Source organism: Syngnathus floridae, chromosome 22, assembly GCF_059516105.1.
Source record: "Syngnathus floridae isolate MCC-2025c chromosome 22, RoL_Sflo_1.0, whole genome shotgun sequence".
Lineage (NCBI taxonomy): Eukaryota > Metazoa > Chordata > Actinopteri > Syngnathiformes > Syngnathidae > Syngnathus > Syngnathus floridae.
Window position 1 is genome coordinate 3903921 of NC_142434.1, and position 21727 is coordinate 3925647.

At 43.5% G+C, this 21727-nt stretch overlaps 3 protein-coding genes across 7 annotated transcripts in view; 2 read left to right on the plus strand and 1 right to left on the minus strand.

Annotated features, from left to right (window-relative positions):
* Positions 1–365: 365 nt before the first annotated feature.
* rbm17 (RNA binding motif protein 17) lies at positions 366–3807 on the plus strand. 2 transcript variants are annotated; one of them, XM_088366354.1, is made up of 13 exons: positions 366–520; positions 681–812; positions 911–1030; positions 1092–1258; positions 1325–1437; positions 1560–1610; positions 1928–2066; positions 2140–2291; positions 2373–2462; positions 2774–2847; positions 2953–3051; positions 3123–3195; positions 3559–3807. In XM_088366354.1, the coding sequence occupies exons 2-13, from the start codon at positions 690–692 to the stop codon at positions 3654–3656; spliced, it is 1299 nt and encodes a 432-aa protein (XP_088222480.1). In that variant the 5' UTR covers positions 366–520; positions 681–689; the 3' UTR covers positions 3657–3807. The 2 variants fall into 2 exon arrangements, with proteins under 2 accessions (XP_088222480.1, XP_088222481.1); XM_088366355.1 differs by having other exon boundaries at positions 2373–2417.
* Positions 3808–4851: 1044 nt separating this feature from the next.
* pfkfb3 (6-phosphofructo-2-kinase/fructose-2,6-biphosphatase 3) lies at positions 4852–10044 on the plus strand. Of its 2 annotated transcripts, XM_088366351.1 has the most exons (16): positions 4853–5151; positions 6028–6156; positions 6219–6315; positions 6397–6463; positions 6535–6609; positions 6685–6741; positions 6821–6945; positions 7032–7239; positions 7317–7463; positions 7546–7650; positions 7854–7983; positions 8052–8179; positions 8245–8433; positions 8526–8548; positions 8744–8794; positions 9046–10044. In XM_088366351.1, exons 1-16 carry the CDS (start codon positions 5073–5075, stop codon positions 9050–9052), a joined length of 1617 nt encoding a protein of 538 aa, XP_088222477.1. In that variant the 5' UTR covers positions 4853–5072; the 3' UTR covers positions 9053–10044. The 2 variants fall into 2 exon arrangements, 1 of the variants encoding a protein (XP_088222477.1); XR_015855291.1 differs by lacking the exons at positions 8526–8548; positions 8744–8794 and having other exon boundaries at positions 4852–5151; positions 8052–8433.
* Positions 10045–10087: 43 nt separating this feature from the next.
* LOC148379290 (uncharacterized) overlaps positions 10088–21727 on the minus strand; it is a 28869-nt gene continuing 17229 nt past the window's right edge. The window contains exons 5-6 of one of the 3 annotated variants that reach the window (XM_088366378.1): positions 11809–11942; positions 10088–10305 (exon numbers count right to left, since the gene is read on the minus strand). In XM_088366378.1, the coding sequence (XP_088222504.1) occupies positions 10295–10305; positions 11809–11942 (145 nt within the window). In that variant the 3' untranslated portion in view covers positions 10088–10294. Of the gene's footprint in view, positions 10306–11256; positions 11464–11808; positions 11943–20517; positions 20686–21727 lie in introns of those variants that run through there. The other 2 variants (XM_088366377.1, XM_088366379.1) reach the window with 2 other exon arrangements.

A 21727-nucleotide genomic window follows, 5' to 3' on the forward strand; every position in this document is an offset into this window, starting at 1 on the left:
TGGAGCAGCGCGCTTTGTCCAGGACGCACGCCACGACACAAACTACAAGCAAAAGTCCAAATCCCAAAGCCATCCGAAAGAATTCACGAGCGAGTTTGGCTGCGGAGTATCCATGCTCGTATTAACTTTCACTTTTAGTCACCAACGACAGTGCGGAGCCGCCTATATTCTGACATCAGCTGATTGTGTGGTCCGCCATGTTTGTAGTCCCAAAAAAAATCATCTGCCGTAGTTTCCGGTTTCTACAAAAACACATGCAAACACGACAAGCCTTGTATAAAATAAATAAAAAGTGTTATAATTTTTTCAAAATGTCGATATCATCAAGCAACGTTGTGGCTCAACTGGGGTCATCCGGCCGCTAGGTGGCGCGACAAGTAAAGGAAAAAAAGATGTCACGGAGTGTTGTTGACTGACGCGCTCGGTTTTTGCTTCCGTCTTGCAAGAACATGCCTTTTTGTTCAATGTGCATCTAAAAGAAATCATTTCATTCAATTCATAGCAAATTAACTCCAAAACGGTAGGTTTAACATTCGTTACGAAACTGTATTTCGACAGAATTACTACGCGGTAGGGAAAGGCCACTGTAACGAACTGTATTTAGCTAACATTAGCTATTTTTCGTGGCCGCTCTGTTCTACAAACCTGACCTGTTCGTTCCTGGCGACCATCTCGCTCAGGTAACAGCAATGTCGCTGTATGATGACCTCGGCGTGGGTGCAAGTGACACCAAGACCGAAGGATGGTCCAAAAACTTCAAGCTGCTGCAGTCCCAGCTGAAGGTGAAGAAGGCAACTCTGACCCAAGCTAAGGTACGGACAAGCAATTGGTGTGGTTTAAACTAAAGCCCAGGTATCACTGGTATTTATTTATCAACGCGTTGGACATTTTTTTTCCCGTGTGTGTGCAGTCCCATCGGACGAAGCAAACTACTGTTATGGCTCCTGTCATCGATCTAAAGCGAGGCGGCCCCACCGTTGAAGAAAGACAAATCCCAGACACTCCTCCGATTGTCGCTGCTGCAGTCAAGGTCCGATCACCTTTGACTTAAATGGTAAAGATCCCCATTGAAGCTACGGTAAACATTACAGGAGACCGCCCCCGCTGGGTTCTCCTCTGGAGATGTGCTGATCCCGCTTGCCGACGAGTACGACCCCATGTTTCCCAACGACTATGAGAAGGTGTTGAAGCGGCACAGGGAGGATAGGCAGCGGCAGAGGGAGCAGGAACGCCAGAAGGAGATTGAGGACAGAGAAAAGTAGGCTAAAGATAGTACAAGATTTTTTGGGGTGGTTTAGTCACACTATTTTATTTATCCCACTAGGAAAAGGAAAGACAGACATGAAGGAGGAGCCCCAAGCGGCTTCTCGAGATTCCCAGCAGCAGAGGAGGACTCTGACGAAGACGAAGATTATGAGAAGGAGCGGCGAAAACGAAGTGAGCGCGTGTTTTGCTTGTATTACCTCATGCATACAACTTGGACATTTAAAAAAAAAAACTTTTTTGTTTAGGAATAAAGTAGACTTACTGTTTGTTTTTGTGTGTGTCCGGTTCCTCAGGTATGGGTGGTGCTGCCATTGCTCCGCCTTCATCACTTGTGGACAGAGATGGTGAGTGTGACATCCCCTGTGGTCTATCGTAAAAAAAAAAAAAAAAATCATTAAGACATCATTTGGTGGTCAGTTGCAACAGCTTGAACATTGACAAGGAAATCTGACCCTGTGTTGTAATAGCACTGTTTGTCCAGCAGAGGGAGGCATTGTCAGCATTAACGCACTATCAGCTTCATCTACCTCCTTAAATTTATTCAGGGATGGCAGGACCACACTCTGAGTGGCTCCTTGATTCATTAAAAAAATGTTAGTAGCAGGGGTGAAAAATTGTGGCCCCCCTCCATCATTTAAGTTGCATTTCCCTTATTTACAAGGTTCTTCGGCATACCCATACGAGGACGAAGGTCGTCCAAGCAGAGGCTCAAAGGCCGCCATCCCTCCGCCCATGTACGAGGACTCGGAGCGGCCGCGGTCCCCACCCGGACCAACCAGTTCCTTCCTGGCCAACATGGGGTGAGTCCGACAAATTCTTTTACTGCATTGGTACGCGACATACATGTCTCACTGAATGTACCTGTTCCTGCAGGGGTACTGTGGCTCACAAAATCATGCAGAAGTACGGCTTCAAGGAGGGCCAAGGCCTGGGCAAGCACGAGCAGGGGCTGAGCACGGCGTTGTCTGTGGAAAAGACGAGCAAAAGAGGTGGCAAGATTATCATCGGGGACTTGGCGGAAAAACGTAAGAAGGATTTTGATGCACTGATACGTTTGAGTTTGAACATCTTCTGAATGCTTCTACTTTGTGGTGTCGCCCGAGCAGCAGGGGCTCCAGCGCCAGTTGCTCCCGAGACTCCCGGAGGAGCAGGTGGGACCACCCAGTTGCCGTTCTGTTCTTCGTTTTGGGGCTCAGGTCACAGCTGCTTATTTCTTTTATTAATACGATATATTCAGGTGTAAGGTGATCCGCACATGCACTGTTGCTTTTGTGTAATGTTCTTGGAGAGGAGGAAAAAAAAAAAAGTATTACAAAACATGACGGGAGAAAAAACTGATATCACACGAACTCCATAGAAAGTTCTCCAGATGAAATTACAGTTGTACCAAGTTACACGCCCACACTTGAACAATACAATTTGATACAATACAAAGTTTTTTTTGTTTTGTTATCAGCCTTTCTCTTGCTCCATGCAGGAGTTGATAAATGTTTTTTTTCCATTCTAGTGGATTCCAAGAAGGCTGATGCAAACCCGTTAACAGAGATTCTCAAAAATCCTACCAAGGTGGTCCTACTGAGGGTACGCCTGTCATATTAAACTGTTACGAAATGTCCCTGAAAATCGTGAAGGACTCGTTTGGTGAGCCGTTGGGTTTTGCTAAACCTTTGGGCCCCCTGTTTTTAGAACATGGTGGGCCGAGGAGAGGTGGACGAAGACTTGGAGGGCGAGACCAAAGAAGAGTGCGAGAAATACGGCAAAGTCATTAAATGCGTCATCTTCGAGGTGAGCGGCAAAAGGTTGAAGAGGGACCGTCGTTGGTTCAACTCAGCCTAAACACACTTTTTTTCCCACAGATCGCCGAAGTGCCCGATGACGAAGCGGTCCGAATATTTCTGGAGTTTGAAAGAGTGGAGTCGGCCATTAAAGGTTTGTATGGCATTTCGTCATCTCGGCTACTACGATTGTATAACGTCTCAATTATAGTGGGGGTGAAAGTGTGTTGCTTTCTAATTGGGTTGGCCCAGATTGGAAACAAAGGTGTGACGGGGCTCCCTGTGGTGTTATATCAGATGTGGCCCAGCAACCTAGTCCAGTCTCCCAGCGGAATTGGGCTTACATCACAATACGGGCAAAGCAGGACATACGGAATTTTTTTTTTTTTTTAAATGATGCGGTATAAGGATAATCTGAACCTCATCTGTATTGAACCACTTTTTGTTGCCATTCTTTCGGTGTATTTAGATTTATTTACCTTGACACGGTTTGACTGTTGCCTTCTGTCTTCCGCAGCTGTGGTGGATCTGAACGGACGTTATTTCGGCGGGCGGGTCGTCAAGGCCTGCTTCTACGATCAAGACAAATTTCGGGTTTTTAACCTGGGCGAGTAGTCACCAGGTTGTCGTCTCCTGTCATGTACATACACCTGTTTTCTATTTTTCTCAATTGTTGTATGATTTGTGTCAATTTTTTTTTTTGGTCATAGTTCTGAGATGGAAAATACCTTTTGTCTCGAAATAATAAAGGACTAAAATTAGTTTCGTTCTTGAGAAGACATTTTTTAGGAGAACCTACTTTCCCTGCCGCAATTTTGTCTCACAGTGGTGTCTCCAGGGGGCAGAGAATTTTAACTTCGCCCCAAGTCCATTATGGGACAGAGCCTCAGCCTCATTCACAACTTATATAAGCGCTCCTCTCGGGGGCTTTTGTCTGGCAAGACGTCAGTCAGGAGCAGATTTCATCATTCAGAAACAAATTGGATGGTGAAACGAAGAGTCACCCGTGAGGGCTGTTTCACTCTTTTATTCATTTGGCTCTTTCAATGTAAACAAAATGACAAACCTTGAGTGAGAAGTTAACCAGCACTTCCTGTGCAGTACACATCGAAGCTCCTTTCCTGAAAAGACAAACACATTAGCCAAACAAACTTAGCTCACGTCATTAATGTTTTTTTGTGTAGCCACGAATGACGCAATGAACTTTTCATTTGTTTTACCTCCAGAAAACAAAAACATTTAATCTGCCAGTGAACATCTCATGAACATCTCATGTCCTTAATTTGTAATAATAAAAACATGTTTACGCCATGGAAGATTTTGCGTCCTAAGGGTTGTACAGAACTGGTATGTGTAATATGTGTAACTACATCCACGATGACTAAATGGTGCAAGCCCGAGAAGTAGACGAGTGACAAGCTGCACGTTTCACTTGGGAAGTCCAAGGTGTGGGAAAACAACTATAAATAGAGCAGGACATAATTACATAATAATAAATGTGCTAACATTTTTACTAGTTTTAAAATGAGTAACTCGCTCAAGCTTTACAAGCTCACCAAACATTCCTTGACAGATAATTATAGCTCAAGCAATTTTACTCATTATTATTATTTACATTCCTACTGGTATACTATTAAGTGACTCGTGAGATTTATCGTAAACTACCGTTGTTGCGACTTTCGGCTTGTCCCAAAATATTTTTGAGTCACTAGTGTTTTCGTCGTAATGACCATAATGACCGCAAGGTGGTGCTACTGCCCCCATCGCTCATGACGCCGACGTTTGTGTCGTCATCCCAGTCACGTTGCCTCTCCACCAGGCAGGCTTAAATAGCGGATCTCCACCGCAGACCGGCAGATTAGCTCGACTCAACGCTCCAAGCGTCCTCGACCGTCACTATCGGATCGTTTTTCTTGCTCAGGCAAAACTTACAACGCATAATTTTATTTTGTTTTATTATTTTTTTGGGGGTTGTGTTAGAATCGCCGTGCTTCCCACTTATTGTGTGCAGCTTTTCCAAGTCTTCAAGGAATGCCCAGAGAGCTGACCCAGAACAGGAGCCAAAAGATCTGGGTTCCTACCAAGGATGATAAACCGGCACCCCGTAGAGGTAAAGTACATTATTGAGATGAAACATCTAATATAGAAGGAATAGGATTTGATATTACTATGACCTCTTTGATGTGCGACGCCGCCTCCCCAATTTTTATCTTTATACATGATATTTCTGTCTACTAATATGATTATTGAAGAAATACATAAAAAAAATCTCTACAATTATGGGTTGCTGGTTATGAACGTGGGTGCCGGGTGCACTTGTCCTACAACGGCATGCACGGCACGCCTCGACTCGTGCGTGACGAGACACAAGTCGCCATGGTAACCGCATTGCGTCGCAACCCGGAGTGGGATGCTGCAAAAAAAAACCTCGGCCTTTCATTGGTCGGTGGGCAACACGTGTATATGGCGCGATACTGATGATTTAAACCCACGTTTGCATTTTTTCAAACTGAGCAAGTGAAATATTGTTTTTTTTTTCTTTCTCAAGCGTATTAACATTTTTAGCAGCTTCCAAAACTCAAACTAGTTTACAAAAGTAAAGTCAGTGTTGCTTATATTTAACCAGTCTTCCAAAGCCTCCAATGGCTATTTTTGCAAAACAATGACTCAAGTCTAAATCAGATGATGGCATGATATTTTTTGCCCACAAGTATGTGCTTCCAACTGTTGAGTGTCAGAGCTGGGCCAGACCTGCTGGCAGAGTCTGAATGTCAATTACCGGCCTTAATCCCTTCTTCCCCTTCATGTGGTTCTTGTGTTATGGAAACAAGATTAGTAAATTGGCACTGCCTGTGTTTATTGCGGTGCGGTAACAGAGGCACTTAAGAAATGCTTAGTAAGCTGCAGAACATGCTAACAGAGGTGACATAGTAGCTTGTTCGGAAAATTGGGTCATCCGTGTAACGTAAACTGTTGTCCCCCACAGCGGGCGGCGTCCCCCACATCGCCAACCCCCCGACCGTCATCGTGATGGTGGGCCTGCCGGCTCGGGGCAAGACGTACATGTCCAGGAAACTCACGCGCTACCTCAACTGGATCGGCATGCCCACCAAAGGTAGGCACGCTGGGGCGCCCGCCGACAAAGCGTGTTCTCATCACGACGTTTACCGCCCGCAGTCTTCAACGTGGGGGAGTACCGCAGGGAAGCGGTGAAAAACTACAGCTCCTACGATTTCTTTAAGTCGGATAACGAGTGCGCTGTCAAGATCAGGGAGTAAGTGGATGCGCCTACGGGAAATACAACATACAGTGTTTGCGATTAAAAAAAAACTAAAAAAACCTCTTGGCTTTTCAGACAATGTGCCTTAGCAGCCTTGAGGGACGTCAAGTCCTACTTGCAAGACGAGGGAGGCCAAGTCGCGGTAAGTTTCCCATGATGCATCAGCGGTCCCAGAGAACCCAGACACAAACTAAGACGGCACGTCTACGGCAGGTCTTTGACGCAACCAACACCACGAGGGATAGGCGGAAGCTCATCCTCCAGTTTGGCCTGGAGAATAGCTACAGGGTATGTGGTTACCATGGCGACCGGATAGATTGGGGGGGGTCTGGTGTCTCTTCATTTACCCCTTTTTCTGTCCAGATCTTTTTCATCGAGTCCGTCTGCGACGACCCGGGCGTCATTGCGTCGAATATCATGGTGAGTTCACGATAAACGTAACTGACCACAGCTGAAATTTGCATTTTGATCGTGACAAATAAATCTGACCTTCTTCCAGGAAGTGAAGGTTTCCTGCCCAGATTACAAAGACTGCAACAAGACGGACGCCGTGTTGGATTTCCAAAGGAGGATTGAATGTTACAAAGCCAGCTACCAGCCTCTGGACCCTGATCAGCACGACAGGTAAGAAACTCATTTTCAAAAAGACGGGCTCTCGATTTACATACTTTGTTTTCGGTTCCGTTGTTAATCGGGTTCTCGACCTGCAGGGACCTTTCCTTCATCAAGGTGATAGACGTGGGCCGCCGCTTCCTGGTCAACCGCATCCAGGATCACACCCAGAGCAAGATCGTCTACTACCTGATGAACATCCACGTCCAGCCACGCACCATCTACCTGTGTCGACACGGAGAGAGCACAGACAACCTGGAGGGGCGGCTCGGGGGTGACGCTGGCCTCTCGCCGAGGGGCAAGCAGGTAGGGGATATTCCGAAGCTCCAGTGCCACGTTTGGAGGAATCAGGCAGTAATTTTTTTCTGCGCTCTCCCTTGTAGTTTTCCAGCGCCTTGGCTGGATTCGTAGAGGAGCAGCAGATGAAGGATCTGAAGGTCTGGACCAGCCAGTTGTGCAGCAGCATCCAGACAGCCGAGCACCTTGGGGTCCCGTACGAGCAGTGGAAGGCCCTCAATGAAATTGACGCAGTGGGTGTCACTCTGGGACGCAACATTTTTTTTTCTCCCTGCATAAATATTCAACATTTACCGACTTTTTTTTTTTCTTTAGGGATTATGTGAGGAGATGACATATGATGAGATTAAAGAGAAGTTTCCCGAGGAGTTCGCCTTGAGGGATGAAGATAAATACTACTACCGCTACCCCGCTGGCGAGGTAGGCTTCTACAGAGTTCTATACAAACTAAATAGCGATATAGTAATCCCGACTTTTTTTTAGCATAATCAAAACCCGCATTAGTCAAAATACTGGAAATATTACAACTGCAGTAGAAATAAACGAGGTTCCGAAATTGACCCTTGTGGTACTCCTCGTGCTTAACTTGAGATGACGTTCACTTACCATTTTGTTGACTCTAGTCCTACCAGGACTTGGTCCAGAGGGTGGAGCCGGTCATTATGGAGCTGGAGCGTCAGGAGAATGTGCTGGTCATCTGCCACCAGGCTGTCATGCGTTGCCTCCTGGCCTACTTCCTGGATAAAAGCGCAGGTGAAGACACTCATCAATATGCTCATGTAACCACAAATCACCAATCTATATTTTTTTAAATATTGCAGATGAGATGCCCTACCTGAAGTGTCCCCTTCATACTGTACTGAAGCTCACCCCTGTGGCCTACGGTTGCAAAATCGAGTCCATCTCTTTGAACGTGGAGGCGGTGAATACTCACAGAGACCGACCTGAGGTAAGACCTCCTCACACGGGTACTGTTTATCTGTACCGTTGGATATTAAGTCGAATTCTGCACAGGAGGTGAGGAGAGGTCCGAGCAGTTTGATCCGGAGGAACAGCGTGACTCCTTTGACCACCCCCGAGACCAACATCAAAAAACCTCGCATCGACAACCTGGATGAAGCTCCCATCCAGGAGCTCCCTCGTTCGGTGGCTTCGTTGGCACTCTGCAGCCCGTCGCACCTCCCGCTAACACTGGCCGGCCAGGTGAGTCCTAGCATAAACAAATCAGTCGTGGGTCACCCATCATTTTTTTTTAACGTCAAATCTTCCTGTGCTGCCTTCTCCTGCTTCTCCAGCACTGGCTGGGCAAAGTTTGCCTGTGAGTATTCGTAGAGCAGCTAAGTGTGACTGAGGGAAAAAAAAAAAATTATTCAGTGTAACATTGCTATATTTGCTATGCTATTACTTTCAATAGATGAAAATGAAAGCCGCTTTATAGAAGTGAAAGTTCTCATGTGAGTCAGACTGACTCATCCATGTCTGGTTTATTTTGTGTTTAAAAAAAAAAAAAAAGACGAACCGTCCTCCATTATCTGGGAGTGGTCTCGCTCTTCGTCTTTCAACGGTAAACAAACCAGCAGTTAGCGTTGCTGTTGATTCCTAGCGGCTGCTAATGATGCTAGCTGTTGAGAATCATTCCATCGTTTTTATGACAAAGTGCTAAGGCACGCGACGATTATCTAAAAATACCTGCAGGTGACAGAACCGGTAGTTTGTAGACATTAGACTACATTAGTAGACCGCTAAGCGCATACCAAACATTGCAAAAACGGGTGGAGTTGAGTTTTAATGGCTCGGCACATTTTGTGTTTGCAGAACCTGAGGAGACACTCCTGACGTCCTGCCCGGTCACAATGAAGCATCGATGCGGCGACCTTTCACTCAATGTCTTGACACAATGAAAGTTATTCTACAAAAAGCCTTTTTACATGGAAAAGATGACATCATTTTTTTCCTCCTCTCTCTCACATTGGTATATTTTAAATCTTCCAAAAAAAAAAAAAAGAGGGGATTGATTTTTATTTAATTTTTTTTCCTTATCCAAAGAAGCAAAACATTTTCATGCCTACCTTCACGATTTTCCTACGGGGGGATTTAAAAGTCAGTCACACTGGAGACTGAATTGTATTTATTTTACACTGGAATATTTTTTTTTTTTTATGTGGGTGTCAAGGCGGAGCCAAATTGTTGAATGATTTTGCACACTTGGTACACATTTCGAGATTTTTTGTTTATTCTTCAATGTGCTTCAACACAAGCCGCTTGATTTTTAACGGAGGTCGTTCTTGCCGTAGAGTGCCTGGTAGCGCTTGTTGCTTCGCCCGGTTCCGTTTTCCACATTTCATATCGTCGCACGTTGAATGATTTGGCGAACACGCCGACTCAAACAGGGTCTTGTCACTCTCGGGGCAAACGTTATTTTCGTTACTGTCTTTGTCCGCCGCACGAATAGAAGCACCTCTATTTTTCTGATAACAAAGCGTGCTGTTAATAATATCTTTGTAAATATGAGTAAGTGGAGACGGATGTTAGAAGGTTTGAATGAAATTTTTTTTTTTGTACTAATGTGGCGGAACTTAAAGAGCAAGCGGGGTTCGTGTATAGGAAGAAACTGCTTCTCACCGTTTGTTGGCATGTTAGTACAATCTACTTGAAGTGTTTCTTTTTTTTGTTACAATTTTATTATATTCTCTATTTATTTTCTATGTAGTTTTTGGCACACACAAAAAGGGAGGAGGGGCCTACTATGCAGGCAGGGACAGTAGGTTGTACTTGATTTTGCATCTGCTGGACCAATAAAACGACGAAAAAATATTTTGGCGTATTTTCTTCTATTGTGGGTCACCCACCTTGTCTTCTGATCAATTCAAGACGATGTTGCAGGCAATGGAGAATAAAAACGACTAATTCAAGGTGATGTTTATTTATGTCCACTGTGCAGAACAATTTGGATTTCGCCCCCCCCCCTACTGATATTGGTGTTAATGCCAGTTGGATATAAATATAACTTGGCTCTCCGATGAGTTGAGAATGTGTCTGGTTCCTATTTGGGTTTCCGTCTTACTCACTCAACACCTAAAGAGACAACATTTGTGGTGAGTTGTGGTCAGGCTGAGCATTTCGGTGTCCATGTGCTCGCCATCAGGTTTCTCAAGCGCACGCACTCGTACACACGTACGTTTTTGGTGACATCACCGCAGCGGCTCATTTCTCGCCAACATTTGGATTGCCGCCAGTATGTCACAAGTACCGCAAATTAGGCAACGACAATTTCCCCCGAAATTTCTTTGAAAAGGGAGAGTACACTTCCAGCGTGCGCAGTACAAATTTGTTGGGAAAATTAGGCAACGACAATTTCCCCCGGGAAATTTCTTTGGAAAGGGAGAGGACATTTCCGGCGTGCGCAGTACAAATTTGTTGGCATGCATTGCTGTGGTTGCGAGAGCTGCTGTGTCAGGCCTTTGAACGGTAAAACGTGGAGCCGCTAAGCCGCCCGCGCCGCAAATAGCAGCTTTAATGCCGCGTTAACGAAGGGGCCGGCGCTCTCAATCTCCCCGAAGGGTTCCAGTCATGAAGGTGCCTGCACCTCAAACGTCCTCTATTTGACAAATTCCGGCAGACTGCGACATTGGACAGACTTTATCATGACTCAGCTGATTTACTTCTGTTATCTTATTAGCGCTTCCTTATTAGCCGTGCATGTGACCCGGCGTCCCGTTCGTGGACGAGATTACTTCAGGCTTAAACGGACGAGCGCGAATCGACTCTTTTGACCTATTTCAAACGCATCGCGACGAGTTTCGCAATTTTACGACGTTATATGGACGAGGGCACGTGTGAAGGTTATTGGCTCAAGGCCATCGGGGAAAGCGCCGCTTGGCCTTCGAACAAGCTCAACTGGTTTGAGCGACTACGTGATTCATTCTTTTGATCAATGAAATTCAAGAGTAAAAAAATAATATGAATCAAAAGGCATCTTCCTTCCAAAACAAGAAACTATTATGAATTTCGGTTTATTATTTTATTGATCATACCTGTTGTAGTTAAATAACTAAAATAACTATGATAAGAAATATAGATTGTTTCAAATTAGTACAAAACTAAAGAGTCTAAATTGTATTATACTTATGAACTATACGTTGCCTGTTCGAATATGTCCAGTTTAACCTCGCTTGGCTCTTCGTGCAAATTGCTCGTTCTTTGTGTGCCCAGGGTATTGACAGCTAGATTTGCCTGTGAATGGAGAGGATAAGCCGAACATGAATGGAGAGGAGGGGATTAAATATCCCCGATTACACTGGCTTGGAAATAAAAGAGCCTTTTATGGCATTCCGCCGCGCAGTTATGCGTGCAACACAAAAGGCACAATACTCGTCTTGATGAGTCACCCTACATTTTTTTGTTGTGTGTCGTTTTGACATTCTCCTGACCTTGTGTGTTTCTACGCGGCTAATAGGGCTAATGGGATAGGTTGTTGTGGACACGCTAACATCAGGGATGGGGGGGGTGAAGTGGACAAGGAAGGTGAAGGAGGAGAGGGAAAAATGGAATCCACTTTAACTTCGATCCTAACCTCACCTCGTTCCCAATTCCCGCACCAGGAATAACCGACCGGAGAGGTGGACATGCAGAAGGTCACGTACGTTCCAAATGATGAACAAATGGGCCAATGTTTCGGAAGGTGTGTTGCTGTGGCACCATGATGACACTTCCTGCAACACAAGAGAGAAACTGCTCAGTGTCGTCACACTCATCTCCTTCCTTCTGTGACCGTAACAGCCACTCATAAAGTGACGTGACATTTTTTTGTGAGACTTTGGACTTTTATCCAAAGTCCCACAAAAGCAAAAAAAAATCTAGCATTGTCCAATCCATCCTAATGAGGTCATGGAATTTTAAAAACATAATTATTTAAAACTTTTTTTAAATGCTGTTAACATCATGAAACATTTCTCGTTAATGGAAGAATACTCCTTAAACGTTACGACGTTGCTCGGTAGCCAACTTTAACAATGGTTAACAGGACTCGCCTGACAAATCGGAAGTGTCACAACAGAAAGTTGGTTTAGGGGACATCGGGAGCAATAAAGCCATAAAAACAAATGACGGTTATAGTTAGGACGGGACAATCTGAGTGAGAAGGGGGAAAAACACCGGAATGAATTTGGCTCCATTGTGGACGCAAAAGATTTCCTCAGAGTATCCAAAGTTCACTCATTGTGCTCCCTATTGTGAGTCAGTCGCAATTTTGTAAGTGTGTATACGCAAGAGCGATTTGCACAAAATTTCCCTTCCACTGACCTCTGCAGAAAGGTCGACTATCGGTCGAGGAAAAAGGCCTTCAATGTACGAACATAACTTTTGCTAAAAGCATCCAAGGTCTATGCATTTTTTAATTTGTTTGCTAACTTGTGCTAACTAACTGCTAATTCGGACGACGAGGTGAATCAGGTTGGCTTATGTCATAGGTCCGAATCGAGCGCCAGGCCAATTGTGTCACCTGGTTGCTGTGTGTACAAACAGTGGCTCGTTGTTGACTCTGCAGGTCGGCGACTAATAAGCTTACGCAACCTCAAGAACACGCAGTCCCGCTTGCCAGCATCTTAATCGCGAGGCTCAATTCGGATTTTCGGCTTGCCCGCTGAACTGGCTGGGGTGAAATTTGGTCTCTTGGAGCCAGCCAGACATGAGAGTCATTGTGATGTTAGCGAAAAATCCGACGCTACTATGAAGTTCTCAAAGTTTACAGTACACAGGAAACGACTATCAGGATGACAATTCGAAACGGCTTCCTGTCTTGGCGCCTTGTTGGCACCGCTCGGTGATTTGTTGAAGCGGATCGCTCTCGTTTTGACACCACAATGCCCCCCCCCCGCACCAGACTTGACCTCCACTCTTCCCACCCCACCCGCCTCGGAGCAGCAAATAAACTTCAGCGATGACACTGCGTTTTGTGATTTTCTGCTCTCTAAAAAAAAAAAAATAGCTCATGTATAGCAAGCAGTATATCCTTTTTTTTTTGAGTCTGCGTGTGACTCTCTCCGACACCATTTGCCGTTAGCAAGTCCACGCAAATGAGAGCAACAAAACTCCTTTCCTTTCTCTTTAACATGTCAAGTGTTGACTTTCTTTGGAAGTGTGACTAAGCAGAGGAGGCAAACATTGACTTTCGACATGTGATCATTCATTTGCTTTTAAGCATATGCTAACCGAGTTGACGCGAGGCCTACTGCCACCTCTAATTATTTTTTTAAAACTCATTCACTATGCGGCCACCCAATGATGAGCACCGCAGAGGTCAGGAAGTGCACGTCAACCGTGACCCAGTGCTTGTCTGCGTGTGAACCTGCAGGAGCGTCCCGTTTAATCCCATAGTCTGAGCGTCTCGTGGGCAGATCATCGTGCCCCATAATCTGGACTAAAAGCATCCTGTCATATGATCTCATGCGAGTTGTCCATGGAAATAATCCACACATGTGGATAGTTTCAAGATGACTCACTTTTACTACAACCTTGTGATTGAGTGAGACCGCCCATGATCGGAAGGAAACTGTTCCGTTTGCTGCCACTTGTTCATATGAAGGGAAATTGCGCCCTCTTCTGGACATACGATATAAAAATAAAAAGCCCAGTAAATCTAAATGATTATTATGCACGTACTGACAAAGTAATTGAAAAGCAATGCTTTAGTCAGCAAAAAAAATTATTATATATATATATATATATATATATATATATATATATATATATATATATATATATATATATATATATATATATATATATAAAATATTAAGTGCACATTGTAATGACACTAAGCATTGTAAGTTGTTTGAAATTCAGCAGTAATTAATAGTTACATTACAAATATTTTATCTATCCCAAATTAAGCACAAGTTTTCATTTCAATATTTATATAACAATAATTAATACGACTTTGGAAGATTTTTTGCAATTGTAGTGGTGTATTAGTAGATACATGCAGTGCCGCGACGAGCCACAAGGTGGCAGAAGGCTTACACAAAAGGTCAGTTGATGATTGCCCTCATAATTTATTTTATTATTTATTAAGTTCCATGAATTGATATGTAAATATTACAAATAGTGCACTTAAAAAGTCTACCCAACCCTGCTCACCGTCTCTCATTTGTTAATATTTGATTGGTTAATTCACAACAAAGCTACAAGAGTGTGCACACTTGTGCAAACTTGATTTCAGTCTTATTTCCTATGTTGAAAAATATTTGAATAGTCATTTCAGTCGTATAAAAGTCACATTAGGTCTGAAAATGTGTTTTTTTTTTTTATGTCACACCACCCTGGCATTCAAACTGGGGTGTGTCGACTTTTTATACCCGCTGTATTTATTTATTCTATATTAGTGCTTGTAAAATGAACGTAATTACAGTATATAATAACAATACCCGACATTTAAAGGATATAAAGTCCTATAAAGTCCCCTTGACGCCAACGAGTTTTAACAGCAACCCTAACAATCATTCGTCAAACATAAACACGTCAAATGTGAACGTCTGGAGTGGGTTTTATTTGAAAATGTAAACTTGAAGTTTTCGAGATCATAAAGCTGTCATATGAACGGTAAATCGTTCGCATCTGTATGAAAATTTAGTGGACACCACCTTGGGAACTGTACGCCTTTCCCTTGACACATACAGTAAAAGTCACTATGCACTCCGGGGAATTTCGGCTCTTTTAAAAATTCCGGACGGAAATAGAAGCAGCGAAAATATATACGGAATCCTCGAAGAGAATGATTGCTTAATTTTCAATATCAAGAGCTGACTTTCATTCATTCATTCGTGAGGAGGAACACTGTCTCACGAGCTTCTTTTTAATCCACTTGGAAATACTTGAAAGTTTTCCAACAAGAAAAAAAAAAAAAACTATCTTCCCTCCCATCACATTAGTTACAAGGGAAGGAAGCCATAGGTTATTTTCATGTTTCTCACAGCAGGCCGTTTTTCCATAATTGGGCCTATAAAATGATTACGCAGTAAACAGACAACATCAGGAATAGCAAGCTCACTGAGAAGTCCGACGGAGCGCTTTTCCGACTATTCTTGGAAAACGCTTTCAGATTTTTATTTTTTTTCTGATTGTATTTACAGACGCAAAGGGAGTCTGTCTCGGAGAATGTTAATGTATGGTATGAACACTTGTGGCTCAGACACGAAACCACACAAGTAAACTAGCTCGCTCAAATGTCAATTTTATGAGACTCCAAAAGTCTTGCAATACCAACTAAGCCCTCTAGGGGCAATAGTGAGCCACAATACAACACTATAAAAATCTACGTGGAGTTTCTACGTTTATTACTGAGCAACCGAGGCTAATGACAAAAAAAAAGATGCCACCTCACTGATAAATTCTTTTGATATCCAGTTTGACAAAAAATGTTTTGAGAGTTGGCTCAATAATAAAACCGTTTTTGTTTTGCTTCATTGTGCTACTCCTGGTGTGCAAACCGTGGCCACCAGGTAGTATAACATACATCATTGAAGTAATGGCTGATAAAAAGTCATTCTTTGCAGAGGATAAAGAATATATGCACACAAGTGTTTGTGTTCCAATAGCATCACTGTAGTTTTAGCTAGCAACCACTTTCATACGCTGCTTATATTCCGTCCTTCGCAGTAATGTACGGATAAATTAAGGATTGATGCAAAATATACTCACGCTATGTTTACCGAGAGTGTGTAATCTCTGCGTGCAGTCAGATGAGCAGTGATTAACACTCATCTCTACTTCCTGATGGATTTAATACTGAGCGTAGCGTGACGACAGCATGGGGAGGATGTGACCCAATGTGGGCATGGTGGATGACCCCCATCCCCATTTCTCCATCTACTTTACGCCTGACAGCCAGACAGAGACATTTCATCCAATAATCATCATGATGCGAAATAATCATGAGTCTGGCCAGCTTGGAGGTTTTGGATTTATGCTTGACACACATAGCGGATGTAACGTGAACAAGCCGGATGGGTTATTTATTTGATCGCTAAATCGCATTTTGTATTTGATTACAGCGTGTTATGGCATCATTGGGATCGGATTATCCAATGCAACGAAACGGATGGCATGGGCGAGGGCGCTTTTACTGTTTAATTGATATTTTTTTGGGAAGGGGGGGGTGTAAAATCAAGATGATCGAGAAGTGCTTCTTGGACAAGGCGTTTTTCTCTCATTCAAAAAAATCCGAACTACTGTTGCCGGCGGGCAAGTGCGTAGCTTGCAAAATACTCACGAAAGCAGCTTCTTTGGTGTCACGTAGATTACGTAACACTTTTTTTTTTGCCCAAAAACGCCAACTGAGCTCATCACCGGTTTCAAAATGGCCTCTAATCAATCGCCGATCTCGGCGCACTGTTTTAATTCATAGACTTGACAACTTACTCAAAAGCTTGACAGTGTTTGTTGTTCAGCTCAACTCCGATGATAAATCTTCTCGATAGCGTCCATTCATTCCTTTCCAATGAAGAATCCATTCATTACTAGGCATGATTAACGGCCCGACTCTGTTGGGATCATTTTGCGGGAAATAAGTGTAGCATTTATCGCAGCGGCTGAGAAGTCTTCAGAAGACAAAAATGTACGACTTGTTCAGGATGAATAAAGACGTTACGTTTCCCGAGACAAACACTGGATTTATTCAAGCCGTCGTAGACATAAAAGAAACAGTGCTTAGCTTATGACGCTTAGTAACAGGACAATATGATGCTCTGATATCAGGCTTATATTTTTTACAGCCACTCGAGGCTTATTTGTTTGGTGTTGGGGGCTCGCCAATATATCCCATGATGTTACGATAAAATGACACGGAAGATCTTGACTCGAGATGAAAACAACAAAAATATTTAGTCTGCAACTATCCACGTTGACTTGCACACTTCAACGCACTAGAAAGGAGCAGTGACCCGTCCCGAGCTAGCTTCTTTCAAGTCACATCACTTTTTAAAAAATATTTAAGGGGGGGAAAAGAAACTTGTTATTCAAAACTGGATTACATAAAATGAGACTGGAGGCTTGGAAAACATGATCGAAACAGCTCCCGAATCCCGAGACCGAGAACAACGATGCATTTGGTATCAACAAACGATCGTGAAACTTATTTTGACAAGGCACAAAAGTAGCAGAGGATTTGTCCGATACAGGAACTCAAAGGGTAAGTCTGTTTTTCCCGATGCATTTCGGTAGTATGACATCACAATGCCAAAATCTTTTCACGCTGACTTGGTTGATGACTTAAGGGGATTTTTCAAATGAATTATTATGATTGTTTCTCATGTTAAGATATATCAAAATATTTTTGCCTTTAGGTTTTTGACGAAGAATATCAATGAACGAGTCATTGTTGAATACGTGAAAAGAATGTCCTGCTGGTGAAACTGAGCAAATTTGCTAGCTAAGCTAAACATTTTTCACGTTGGGCTTTCGGGCTAGCGAGTTTATATCGCATGACATTTAATATCGGATATTAGGTGCTTTTATTTTCCACGGGCATTTAAGTTGCAACCGGATGTAATGAAAGGGGCTTAGGGGAGGGGGGGGGTGAGGAAGAGCAGATGGTTGAGACAGATGATGGCATGCGTGAGGAAGCAATCAATAAATCCTTGCTGCAACGACGACAACTCATCGTGATGTTCACCAATTACGATAAATCTTGTGTTACGTCTCAATAAAAAAACTAAAATATGGACACTGTAGACTTTTGTCTCAATGTCAAACTTTGATTGCTACAAGTTGTTGCGGTTTGTGTTCGTACACGGCGTCGCTTCGCTGACCTGGCTGAACTTTGAACTCACTCCGCGATACAATCAGAACTCCCAGCATAGCAGTTATACGTGTTTATCAAAGACGTTTTTGTTTTCCGAGTCCCTGAAACGAAGCCTTCTGTGTCCCGTAGAGCCTTTTGGAAATATTAATGTTGTGCTGTCTGCGAAACATTTTCGAGAGGCGGGACGGGATGACAGCGGTGAAAGAGTGAGGCCGAGAGAGAGGAGCGTGTGAGAGAACTTGTCAAAACTTGGCCCGTCTGCTGCCTCACCAACTTTCTTTCAGCATACCACTCTTAGCTAGAACCCTGCGTGTGCTTGCGTGCTGGCTCTCCTTAGACTATCGTCAGTGCGGCGCTTTTAAATTCAGGACTTGCTCCCGAGCGGACTTGACAGCTTTGATTGACGCCCATTGATGGCAAGCATAGCAGAACGCATTATTAAAGTGCTGAAAAACGATACGGCGCTGAACATACAATGGCCTAAAAGGAAACAAAACAAAAACACGCTACAAGTGTAAAAACGGTAAATTAGCCGCACACACGCACAGACACGTCGAAAATCAAGTCTGCGAGCGGCTTTCGAGAGCTCCTCGGGGACCCTTGAGAGTTCTCAGACGTCACTTTGAAAACGATTACGCAGGTTTGTTGTTGCGCATAAATCAACTCCCATCACAACACAATCATTTTTTGTCTATTTATGGTGCGGTATTCATTGAGGCCTTAAAATAAGCTATTTAGCGGTTTTGCGCAATGCCGTCACGCGGCAAAATGATTTAGCACCGCGGGACGATTTGAAATAAATAAAGAGGAAGACCAACGACAAATAATGGAGATGAGGGGTAGAAAGATCAGGCGGTCTGAAATGCTAATTTGGGAATTGATCCTTGAAGGGTCTACGGCGCTCTCACTGAGTTTGTGTGTGACACACACACACAAACACGAGAGAGCTTGTTTGAGTCCTACTTTACTGATCAAAATAAAATAAAAAAATACTTTTGCATTTTTTTATCTTTGATTGACAACTGAACAAAATAATTGGTGGGAAATGAAAGTGTGAGGTCACAAAAAGCTCACAGGCAGACTATAACAAAGCCGAAATATGAGCCCAGGGGGGTCAATGAGTTGGTGTGGTCCGGCAGGGTCAAAAGAAAGTCTTGGGTCAGTTAGCTTGTGATCACCACCTGGGGAAGGTTTAACTCCTGAACTCTTCATTTAAGTCATTGGGCGTTTATTGCAATGACCTCAGCGGTACAGTAAATGTGACGTGACGTGTGGTAGTGTATTTTTCGGACATAACTGATGTACAGAAAGTTGCTTGGGAAAAGTCTGACCTAATCCCATGGGGGGGGGGGGTTTGGGTCAGTGGTTCGGGTTAGTCGAGCGGTTACCGTCTGGTGGTCGTGTATGACGTGAAAGCGAGGCAAAGACAGAAATCTTAACTGACAGAACAAGCGGTCCCAAAGGTCAAAGTTGAAAAATATCAATTGCAATTACTGACACACATGCGCAGAAATAACAAACAGGATGATTTGATTGTTGCTGTTTTCTGGATTGATCCATTTAACACGCAGAAATTATTTTGGTGCGTTCCTCGGCTTTGGGGAATTCGGGTGCTGAAAAAATGTTCACTGTGCAAATAAGGTCAGTATTTCAATCTGGTGTCTTTTCAGCAGCGAGGGGTAAAAAAAAAAAGGGGGAAATTCCTTGCGCAAAGAAAATAAACTGGGTAAAGCTCATCTTAAAGCAAACAGTGCGGAGGGCACAACTTGACAGTTAATGAGGCGCAAAGAAAACACTGGAGTGCCTTAAAAGTATGAAAAAAAATATTAGTCACCTGGTGTATTGTAATCCTGACAAATTCCATGTCTAAAAATACGCTTAAGCATTTTTTTTTTTTTTTTGGTGTTAACTTCTCCACTGCAAAACCAAATACGAGCAGATGCCAATTTCGGTGCTGGTACATCATGTCCGGAAATAATGAAAATCCCCTGTGGAGATAAATAGCGCAGCTGGTTTGGCCTCCACAAGTAAAATCCACTTCAGGTCTGATCCGAGCGATACAAAGATGTCAATTATGGCTAATTTCAGCACGCCGCCTCGACTTGCCCGACGTCGAAGTATACATGCCACGCACGCTATCGTTTCCTTCCTCTGGATCGGAGGGAATGTTGGCAGAGATGTTTGATCTGTTACCAAGGATGACACGATACACTTCAAAAAAAAAAAAGTAATCAACACGCCGTCTCAGCAACAACATAATCTGGGTGTTGCCTTAGACCCTTTAACCCCGCCCCCCTTCCTCCTCGTCTTTGTCGAAGACCCTCCAGCGGATGAAACCTTGACTGAGTGAACAAGAGATGGAAAGTTGAGTCAACAATAAAAGCCGTCGCATTCCTTTCTCCGCCGCCTTGAACTTTTGTGTGCGGATCAACTTACTCCAAACATGTCATCTTTAACAGATATAATTTTTTTTTCACCCTCATTGTACCGTGTTATTAAATTGGATACGAAAAAAGGTGCAGATTAGCAAAAGGTTTAACGTCGTCCCCACCCTGCCGCAGATGGCCGCCATCGCTCACCCCGAGGTGACGTCCGTCTTCCTCTTCAAAGGGGGTCGACGTGACAGGCGCTTTTGTGCGGTGAAGGTGTCATGTGACCTATGCATGTTACAATTTTGAAAAAAAAATAAATTCCTTTTTCCATCCTCAGTAATATTGACAATTTCATTCCGCTACTGAATACGAGTCGGTATTGCTTCCTGCAAATCAGATTACGCAACATGCCGGACCATCAAGTGAATGCATCTGTTGAGGATTACACGCTTCATTCATCCATCACATACAAAGCGGAATAATCGCCGTATCTTCTCGGAGATGCATTTTAGAAACTCCCCAATGAAATGTTTACGACTCGCTGTTGCTTCACACACTTCCTCCCCCCTCCCTTTCTTTACAGTTGCCTCTACCTTTTTTTTTTTTTTGTTGAAAGGCTTTTATTTATTAGAGCACTTACTCTTGTGTTACATTCCTTCGACAATCCGAGAGTTGTTCGTGGACTTATCTGACCGGGCAATCTAACCCAGAAACTCTCTTCCACACACACCTTCTCTCTCTCTCTCAAACAAACACGGAGAAAAAAAAAAAAATCTCCTTTCTCTTGTATTTGGCAAGTAAACCGAACCTGCGACCTTGAGTTAACCTTCCTTTTCTATCCTCGTCCTTTGCCATCCGCTATCCGCAAACTTCTTATCCTCTCTAGTTTCTCGCAATCATGTCTTCTGAAATGATCTCCTCTTGTTTCAATTTTAAAAAAATCCCGACTTGTGTGTGATGCTTTTGTGTGTCGCCGCCGAGCGATGATCCATGAAAGTGGGAACCCGACCCAGACACCAGTAAAAAAAAAAAAACTCGGCCCCGATACGTGAAGCCAAAAGCAACCGGTCCATAAAACAAATGGCACAGAAAAATGGCAGAATGTCCGCTTACTTGTGAATTATCGTTGTGAAAACAAGTCTGATGTATGCTCTCACCACAGTAAATATTTTCCAGACTAAAACAGGAAGCATCATTATCAAGACAGAGTTATGACAACATCGCTCAACTACTGTAAATTGACGGCTACTTGTAGCTACTTGTTGCTATTAACATAGTAGTAGGGAAAGCCCTTTTTCCATTAACCCTAACCCTAACCCACCACGAG